Source organism: Gobio gobio (genome assembly GCF_949357685.1).
Source record: "Gobio gobio genome assembly, chromosome: 25".
Taxonomy (NCBI): Eukaryota; Metazoa; Chordata; class Actinopteri; order Cypriniformes; family Gobionidae; genus Gobio; species Gobio gobio.
This window is the reverse complement of record NC_137121.1, coordinates 30,472,600-30,483,107: the sequence shown is the minus strand read 5'-3', so window position 1 is coordinate 30,483,107 and position 10,508 is coordinate 30,472,600. Positions and strand designations below refer to the sequence as shown.

The 10,508-nt window shown below is 37.0% G+C and overlaps 1 protein-coding gene across 3 annotated transcripts in view; it reads right to left on the bottom strand.

Annotated features, from left to right (window-relative positions):
* Nucleotides 1-908: 908 nt before the first annotated feature.
* Nucleotides 909-10,508, bottom strand: part of LOC307121195 (mixed lineage kinase domain-like protein) — a 64,054-nt gene continuing 54,454 nt past the window's right edge. For 2 of the 3 annotated variants that reach the window (XM_079808687.1, XM_079808688.1), the window contains 5 exons: nt 10,370-10,454; nt 5,739-5,878; nt 5,606-5,655; nt 5,354-5,497; nt 909-2,067 (listed from right to left, as the gene is read on the bottom strand). In XM_079808687.1, coding sequence (XP_079664813.1) covers nt 2,027-2,067; nt 5,354-5,497; nt 5,606-5,655; nt 5,739-5,878; nt 10,370-10,454 — 460 coding nt within the window. In that variant the 3' untranslated portion in view covers nt 909-2,026. Of the gene's footprint in view, nt 2,068-4,752; nt 4,890-5,353; nt 5,498-5,605; nt 5,656-5,738; nt 5,879-10,369; nt 10,455-10,508 lie in introns of those variants that run through there. The other variant, XM_079808689.1, reaches the window with a different exon arrangement.

The following is a 10,508-nucleotide window of genomic DNA, read 5'->3' as shown; positions in this document are numbered from 1 at the left end:
TGATGTCAACGTCCAGCTCAGTTCAGTTCTCATTCAATTGTGTCAGTGCAGTCAGATCAAACATATTGTTGAATATTATTGAGGATTCCACATAACAGGCAATGTCGTCTTTTGCCAGGCCAAGGGAAAAACCACACATTGCTCCTTCTGATCCTCAGCCTCTTCCGCTTCGTCCACCATCTCTTACACGTATTCTTCCTCCTGTCCCTCTATTGCTGGTATCAACATTCAGTGCACCCGTGCCACCTGTGCACCTGAAAAGGCTTATATTTTGTCCTGTTGGCTTAATCACATCATTAGAAATAAGTGTGAACAATTTTGAGATGTGTGTAAATGATGACAACTGTGTGTTTAACTTTTGCATATGTTTAGTATTTTGTGACTCAAATGTATCACAGTGTGAAATGTGTTTTAGTGAGTGAGTTAGAGTTTAGCAAAAAGAGTGCAGGAGATTTGCAAAAGTGTGTTAAACTGCATGAAGTTGTATAAGGTTTTGCAGAAAGAGTGATTTATTTGACAAAGTGGTTTAGGCTATTAAGAATTTAGTTCAGAGAATGGGGTCTAGTGTTTTAGCAATTCAGAAAAACTGTAATATATTGCCAACATAAAAATCATGCAATTTCTTTCAAATTGAGCCAGATACTATGAAGCCAGATGTATTTGAATTCTAATAATGTAGTAATACACAACTGGTATTATTTGTAAACATGGGAAAACAATCTAAAACGAAGGCCTGGTTTCATAGACAGGGCTTAGATTAAGCCGGATCAGGCCTTTAGCACATTTAAGTTGTCTTTAGAAAGAAAAAAACATTACTTGTGTGCATCTTCAGAAAAAACAATGGCACTAAGATATTTTAAGATAAGTCAGTGCAAATTGCTTCAAGTTAAAACAGCTCAAACATTTCTGGGACTAGCCTTGTAAGACTTGGTTTATTGGTTTATCTGGGATGATTGGCAAGTATGCTTGTAACTGACTGTGCACAATAAACTGGGACAGTATTTTAACATCAGTGAAGACATGCAATTTAAGTCAGGTTGTTTTAATGTAATGTCTAGAAAAAAGAGACTTGCTATGGTGCTGTGAGATTATATTTAGATGTTAGATGTGACACATTAAAGCAATGTTTATGTTACCTTACAAATCTTTAAACCAACATTTTCTCAACTCACACATTGTTGATCTGCAATCAAAAGGTCTTTTTTGCAACGGGACATTTGCAATGTAACTCATATACATATGTGATACATCTCACACACATGTGGAAGCAAAATGGCTAAACATAAATAAAACTAACCCTCTACAGCCATATTATCTTTGTAAAGAATACAGACTTGATTTTATAAATGTATTTATTTAGCATTAAACAAACAATATAATCCTTGTTCAAAGTCATTAAAAACATCATGTTCTGCATCATTTAAAGTCACGATAGAAGTAGTGACAAATCTTTTCTTCCTTTAGTGAAATGGAAAAAAAATCAATGTGGACTTAGTTCTATCAACCGGTTGTTGATTGGATGGAGGCAGATCTGAATGCAAGCTTGCAGTCGATTGTAAAAAAGGGGCAGAGTTTGGAGAAGTCCGGCATCCAGTTGTGATATTTTGATTAAATATTACAAGGTAAAAACAAAACAAAAAACAGGAAAAAAAGAAAAGAAACACACACAGAGGAATCGTTCACAATAATATCAATAAAATGCATTTATAAAATAGATATGGTGAATTTTCATTTCATGGCAACTTTAAATGGAACGGAAAGTAGTATGGCATGCTTCTTAACTTCCGTTTCCATGCCGACTCCTTAAATCTGCAATCCATATACAATATCTTTATGTGCTTGAGTTACCAGTAGGATGTTGATTGAATTTCTCACATGGCATTAACCAAGAGTTCAGGGTTTATGTGATGCAAAGTTTATCCTGCTTTCTGGAATAACCCCCAGATAGATGGAAATAGATTGTATTGTTAGAATCTGATGTGGACAATTTGCCAGCAGACTTGGTTAGAGAAGCAGAGGTGCTCCATCAATCCTCTTCCACCATTTTAAGGAGCATGTCAACCAATACTAAAAAAAAGACCATAAATAACGCTTTATTAAAATTCAGATTTTCTATTGTTACCACCAAAATGATCATTTGTGTGTTCTTGTTCACATATTCACAGATCTATATGAATCATCTTTATAATAATTATTATAATAATAATATATAAACATTTATAATGATGTCAGTTTTGTGAGCAAGAGTAAAGATTAGCTGTAAGATTTTTTTGGCCATTGTAGGCTCTTTGTCCTTTCTTGAAATATCTCACCAAAAGTTTGTGTAGGTATAACAGGTATGTTGACCTTGTTTTCATGAGTCATATTGTTCATGTATTTAATTTTTAATTGTCTCTTCTCATAATTTCCCCTTCTTGTTGATTTTTTACTGTTTCATTGCTTATTAATTATTTCTGTATGTCATTAGTATTTATAGCCATTATGTTTGCCCTGTCTTTGGTCAATCATTTAATGTTCAACAGCTCGCTGCCCTGCTTTTGTTTCAGTTGGTTTTGTTACTCTAATAATGGCATCTCTGTTACATGCCCAGCCGTGGCGCCTCCCCCTCCGCACAGACCTATTGCCTCAAGTGAACGGGGAGATTTAGAAATTAGATTAGATTAGATTCAACTTTATTCTCATTACACAAGTACAGGTGCAAGGTAACGAAATGCAGTTTAGGTCTAACCAGAAGTGCAATAGCAGCAAGTGCAGGATATACAACGGTTGCATAAGTGCAGGATATACAATGGTTGAATAAGTGCAGGACATGGATATGTACTGAACATATATATATATATATATATATATATATATATATATATATATATATATATATATAGATGGTTATTACTATAAACAGAATTTACAGGTGAATATGTACAATGAATAAATATACAGATGGCAATTACTATAAACAGAATTTACAGGTGAATATGTACTATGAAAATAATATAATATAATATACAGATGGCTATTACTATAAACAGAATTTTACAGATAGAGGTATACAATGATATGTTAGGCTAAAATGAGGAGTATAGCAGTGGATTAAGGTAGTGCAATAAATTATGGACAGAAGCTATCCGAAAAAAAAGTGTAAAAGTGCAGTGGAAGGGATTGCATATTACAGTTAGAAGTACGGTGCAAAATGCAAATGTAAACAGTTGGTACTGTAAATAACAGTCGGCAGTGCAAATGAGCATAATCCAGTTAAGGTATGGTAGTGCAAGATGCATAAGTAAACAGTTTTTTTTTTTTAAACACAGTTCCAGTAGTGCAAATAACAAAGTGAAGGCAGATGTGAGGGGGGAGAGGAGAGTTATCAGTATATGAGGGAAGTGGATCAACGGGGGTTCGAGTTCAATAAAGAGACAGCTCTGGGGAAAAAACTGTTCTTTAGTCTACTGGTCCTGGTCCGGAGGCACCTGAAACGCCTGCCGGAGGGCAGGAGAGAAAACAGTCTGTTGGCTGGGTGAGAGGAGTCCTTAAGGATGCTGCGAGCTCAACGCAGACAGCGTTTTCCTCTGGATTTATCACCCACAGACAGGGTAGCTCTCTGGGCCTGGACTGTGAGAGGACGAACCTAGCGCGTTAGGGCTTCCCCCGCGCGTGGTGGCTACTATACAGATTGCCAGGGAAGTTTCTATACGGTCCTTATATGGCTGTAAGTGGCAAGTTTTCGATGAGTGGCGTGATGGGCGGGGTCTCACTTCATATAAGTGCTCAGTTTCTGATATTTTGTGTTTCCTCCAATACCTTAAGGATAAGGGGAGGTCCTTTTCCACTATTAAGATCTATCTGGCAGCTATTTCTGCTTGTCATGTGGACTTTGAGGGCTCAACGGTTAGGTAGCATCCTCTAATCCACATATTTATTAAGGATGCCCGTTACTCGTTGCCAGTCATTAGGAGAACGATCACTGAATGGGACCTCTCCATGGTGCTGGAAGCTCTGTCTCAATTACCTTTTGAGCCTCTGGGGAATATTTCCCTAAAGTTGCTGTCCTTCAAGACAGCCTTGCACTTGGCCTTGCCGTTAGCCAAATGTGTCAGTTAGTTACATGCACTCTCGATTCACCCCTCGGGCATTATATTCTCTCTGGGTGGAGATAAGGTTTTCCTTAAGCCTTATCCAACCTTCATGCCGAAATGTTTCCCTGCGTTCACATCGGAGGTGTTGGGGCGGTCTGCTTTTCACCCTCCGCCCCTTTTCCTCCGCGGAGGATCAAAGGTTAAAGGACCAGTGCATTCCGGAAGAGTGACCAACTCTTTGTTTCATGGGCTCCTCCCCACAAAGGGGATCCACTGTCTAAGCAACGCCTTTCACATTGGCTTGTGTGGCGGGTTCATGATTATGAGAAGTGTCAAGCACCGCCCCTTGGGGTGACCGTCTTTTTCTGGCTAACAGGACCTCACTGTGAGTGTATTGGGCAATATGGAGCTGTCCATGTCTCTTCCATTGGCTGCGCGCTCCTGCCTGTCTTGTCAGTTTTGGTGCAATTGGATGCTTCTGCAGAGGTCAGGTACGGATGCCCTTCCCATCGAACTCGATGTTTCAGAGAACCGGGGTTATGACAGTAACCTATTGTTATGTTTGTGTTTGGGGGTAGGGTTTAGGTAGGGTGACGAAACATCCTGTTTTCCCAGGACATGTCCTGTTTTCAAGTCCTGTCCTGGCCCTAATATAACAATTTTCTATCCATACAGAGGGGGCATACTTTAAATGTATTAAAATTTATAAGGAATCTTTGAGTAAACTTTGAGTATCATTTGAGTATCTCATTGCCGGGCCGAGTGTCCTGGTTTTCGGTAATCAAAATATGGTCAATATGATCGACTACAATTTATCTACAAAATGACAAAAAAGGGCAATTATACAAATATCTTTATGACACAAAATATTCATAAATATTTGATGTTTTATAGCTGTAAATATGTAATAATGTTTACGTTTAAATGTTGTCAATGTGTCTATATTGTACATTTTTACATCTATCCAAATGTAAAAACAATGTATTTTTGCACCTGAAAATGTTATGTATTGATACCTATGCATTAATAATGAGACCAGGTTGATCCTGAAGACCTTAATTAGGTAGTTCATGTGTATTTGATTAGAGTTATAAACTAAACTTTGCAGGAAAGTGGATCTAAAGGGCCAGAGTTACACCTTTGGTATACGGTATAGGGAAAGTGATGCTGATTTTCACTTTCAAAAAGTCTATATATGTATGCCACACATTAATAATCACAGAATAAAATGTGATGGCCTACTTGTTTTATGTAACTTCATTTGTGTGATAGGGTCTTACCTCCTGCTGTTGGTCTTAGGAAGGGCTCAAATGAACGGCAGGCATTGATGAGCTCTTTTAGCTGTTTGGGACAATCTGTAGGAAGTGGCTCAGTGACCTTCTCTACACACACTTTTTGATAGATCTGACTGTGGGAAGAACAGTCTAAAAACACAGGCACAAAACATTTAAGTAATATTCAGGGAAACACAAATATGTAAAAGATTAACAGAATTTTTTTTAATCAAAATTGATTGTGGTGGTGATACACACCTTTAAAAGGAACATCTTGTGTTGCAATTTCCCACAAGACAATACCAAAACTAAAAAGAGTATGTATGGTCAGAAACAGTCATCCTTTATTTGAATAAGAAATGCATTTGATACATGATTTGGTGTGCCATACCTGTAGATCTCACATGCCTTGTCGTAATGATGGTTGATATTCTGAAGCAGTTGTGGAGAGCTGTAATGGAAAGCACTGTTCTTTTTGGATTTATTCTTCTGAAGAGAAGTTTCTGTTCTTGCCAATTCAAAGCCTCCCAACTATGAAACAAAATATGAAATGAGCATTAACACAGCATAAAAATTAGGATGAAACCCCAACAGGTTTAGGTTAGGTTAAGTATCCAGGGCTGCGTTTCCCAAAAGCATCGTAAGCCTAAGTAGATCGTAAAAACGATCGCACGAAACATCTTACACTTACGGGCCGTTTCCCAAAACCATCGTAACTTAAGTAGTACTTGAAAATCTTAGTAGAACTACGAGTGATCTGGTCACCTGCAGGAAAACCGGCGAATTGCACCTAAACTTTACTCCTGTCCAATTTGAATTTAATATTGTTTTTATGTATATTTCTTTATAAATGTTTTCCTTTTTTTGTTTGATTAAATTCATTTTGAATAATTCAATAAAGAAATAATGATGAATAAATAAATAAAATAAAAACTACATGACTGAACACTGAATAAATTAAGGAATGAAAAAGTGCACTGCTGTATATGGACATTCATAGGGGTTGTATGCTTATTTACAGTACTACAAATAGCTATTTAAATTTGAAACACTTAAAGGTAGGGTAAGAATGATCTAAAACACTTTTGTCCAAATTTGTTTAAACTTTCTTTATATGTCAATACATAATTAAAATGTAAGTACTCTGAAAAAGAGAGTATAAAAATCGAGTGACTCTAGACTTTTTAATCTGCAATAAACACCGCTCATTATTTTCGTTCGGGTCGAAACAAGTGATTGGCTTGGGCGACTGTCACTCTCTCTCGCTACCATGGCTACCACTGCTTTTGCTCCAGGATCTGCCCACATGCGCGCGCCCCAGTGTTGCCAAGTCGGGCTACTTCAAACACTGTTGCCGCGGGCTGTTTTTCATGTCCGCGGGTTGAAGCAACCCCAATTATGTGATATTTTGCCCCGGGATTTGCGAATTTTAGCAGGCAGCCCTACCAAAAAGACACATATTTTACCCCCCAAACGCTTTTTTACCGGAGAAACACGATTGGGCTTGTTTTGGGCTAGTTTTGAGTAGCAATTGGGCGGATTTTGTTGTGAAAACCTGGCAACCCTGGCGCACCCGTTTGATTTGAGTTCAAGAGGCTGTATTTCTGCTGGACAGGTAATCTTTTATTTTGATTATACATTTTTTTGGTTTATGTTTTCATGAAGCATGTCTCACTAGCACACGTAACGTAAGCTGCCTAATATAGCTAACATAACATTACTTAGCATAAAGTTACAATGTTATACACTTAGCGAACCATTAGTAGAGATGATAAATACTCAATATGCTTAGCTCAAGTTGATCGCTGTCGTGTTGAATTTCGCAAAATGTGACTTTAGATAACAAAATGCATGTGTAAAAGCTAGTACACCGCATCCAGGAACTTTTTTTTAGAACTAAGTTAGCTTTAGCTATTACCCTCTGTCTAAACTCTTTTACCATGTTCACCGGGAACTTTACCTGCACGTTTATTTCGGCCCTTGGTTTGTTTTTATATACTCTACCAATGTTTATGTTGATGTTTTTATCTTGTATCTGTGTGTGTCGTAGACACTTGTAGATACTTTACCAGTATCGTTATTCTAGCTTGATAGTGAGTACTAAAAGACATCTTATTTGTTTATATTCATAATGATAAAGTTAGATTTTTTATTACATGTGATTCTGACATGATGTCACTACATTCACTTCTTCTCCGCTCGCCTCAGGTAAATAGACTGAGCGGTCGGCGCGTTCATGTGTTTTGGGGGCGTGGCTTTGGAAAGAGCCCAGAAGGGAGAAGGTGGAGTGAATGGAAATAATGAGCTGTCTTTAAAACAGTCGTGAGAGGTCTACAGATACTCAATTTTTATACTTTCTTTTTCCGAGTACTTACATTTTAATTATGTATTGATATATAAAGAAAGTTTAAACAAATTTGGAAAAAAAGTTTTTTAACCAAATCCTACCTACCCTACCTTTAAGAATACTTCTACTGCAGCATTTCATGGAGCCTTAGTCTTTGAGTGGTTCAACAAACACAAGGACATCAAACCATTGAATCTAAATTATTTGAGTTTGTTGTTTGTTCCCTAGGATTTGCAAAAGACATTGCACAATGGGATAAGTCCTAACTACATAACGGCAAATAATATTTCATGTTGCACAAGAGATTATTAAAACATGTAAGTAGTCATGATTTACCAACATTAATGAATATTATCTGAATCATCTGGCAAGATAATTGGCACCAAAATGGAGGGCCTTGCAAACCTCAGCTCCTCCAGTGCCAGTCTCCTCTCTTCTAAAGCCAGCTTGGCCTTCTTGAGGTCTGTGAGCTGCTGCTGTAAGTTGATGTCCCTCTCACTGGCATCTTTAAGACATTTTCTGATGTCTTTTAGGACATCTAGTTTCTCCCTCTCCAGCTGCACTGAGTCCTGACTACAACCACATACATTCTCAAAGCTAATTCTCAAAGGTGTTGTTGTCTCACAATTGAAGATGGAGGTCATGGGTAGGCCAATGAGAGGTGAACCTGATTGCTCCTGTGAGCATGATGGACCTGGTTCAGATTCAGGCATTCCTATTCCTCCATGGAGGTAAATACCACCACAAATCCCATCTGAGGCCAAGTATTGACAGTGCCTTTTCTTCTTCCAGTGTAAGAAGGGGGGAGTCATTTGGCCCACCATGCACCTGTTTTATTATATGTTTACATTTACATTTATGCATTTAGCAGACGCTTTTATCCAAAGCGACTTACAACTTGGGGGTACAATAAGCGATTGGTCGTGAAGAGTCGAGTGAGCGCAACAAGTGCCTGAAATACTTGGTCCGTGTACATTTCTCAGTGTAGCACAGGCTAGAGTAGGGCGGGAAAGAGGAGGAAAAGAGAAAAGGAATTTTTTTTTTTTTTTTTTTTTTTTTTAGGAGGTTAAGTGCTCACGGAAGAGAGCCTTGTTGACCCTTGAGGCTTGCAAAGTTGTTTTTGTTTATTTGTATGACTGCCATTAAACCAACTGAAAATCTTAGGACCCCCTTGAAAACGAGATGATTCATCTCGATGGGTTTATTTATCCTAAAGAATAAAATTTGTTTCAAAATTATTTTTGTTTCGCTCCACCTGTAAAATAACATTAGTTTCCTCTTTTTGAATTTTTTTTCTTTGTTTTTTGTTTTGATTCAGCCATTTTTTGTCTCCACCTATGTCTAAACTATGTGCTTATATAGATTTTTGACCTCGTAGCAAATTATAATTAGACTAAATATTTTGAAATACAAGCGTGTGCTACAACTGCGAGCCATTCTATGCGGTGACTTTTCAGCACTTGACAAACGGACAGCGACTCTTAAGTAGCACTAAAGCACAGCTGCTTGCGATCATGTTAAGTGCGTGTTTGTGAAACGCATGTGAAAGCAACACGAACGTTTGTAATATCTCTCGTAGAAAATGCTCTTAAGTGCGAAGATCGATCGTTATCCGGAAACGCAGCCCAGTACATTTTGAGTTTGATTGAATGTATTTTTATTTATTTTTATTTAATTATCTATTTGGCTAAATTGGTTTGTGTGTGTCCTCTATCAAAAAATATATCATAAAAATAACTCTCTGAGTTCTAAGACAAGTTTTTTTTTAAAATAAAAACTTGTTGATGCTCAAGACCCCCTAATACAATGAACCCTTATAAAATACAAATTATGCAATATTTCTTAAGTATAAAGAAAAATATTAATGTGATATAACAAGGACAACATTTTTACTGAAATTAAATAATTTAAAACTATTATTAACAAATTATTAAAATATTGTCTGGAAGCGATTTATTTTGTATTATGTTGACAGATGTTTTTCCTATCAATTAGTCAGAATTTTTTTTCAGAATAAAAAAAATATGCTAAATAATGCTATGCTAAAAAATAATGCATTTAGTAAAAAAACAAAAACAAAATATCTTTCTACTGGTTCCTTTACCAGGAAGTCTTCCAACAATTTATATTTTAAAATGTATAGTTATATTCCTGGGCGTTGATTGGTCATTACAACAATCCAGCACGGCTGATATATACACAATACAGTAGCAGTGATGATACAGAAAACCTGTTTCCCTAGATTAGAGTTAAAACTATTGTGACATCCAGTGGTTAAAATTTCCCTGCTAAACCCCTTCTGAAGGGCAGCCATTCCGAACTATACAAAGGGACGTACAACAAGTTCCCCAGGTAGATGGTAATGGCAGACTTTGGTTAAATCTAGGGTTAAAGTGGGATGTGAGATGTTTTGTCTAACAAAACATGTGGTTAAATTATGGCAATATTGTGAAAGAGGTGGTTTAATAGTGGTCTCAAACACGAGTTATGTTTTGAGCAACACAGGTTCTTCGTCAGATGACATTTTGCATATTTTGGAGCTTTGGAGTGCTGACTTTTTTCTATTTCTATTTTTATTATTTCTTTTGTTGAGCACCCAACTTTGAGCATATTTTTGCCGGAGATGTGTGTGCTTTGTTCCTGTTTTTAATATTGTGAAAGTGAAAATCAATTACCTTCACTCTGTAGCCAGCTGCCACTAGAAAACTGCAGCTTCTGATGGAACCATGCACCTTAAACTTTTCTTCTGACTGATGCAATCTGCATTGTGCAAAGGATTACCACAGTCCCTTCATTATAGTCTATTTTAAAACT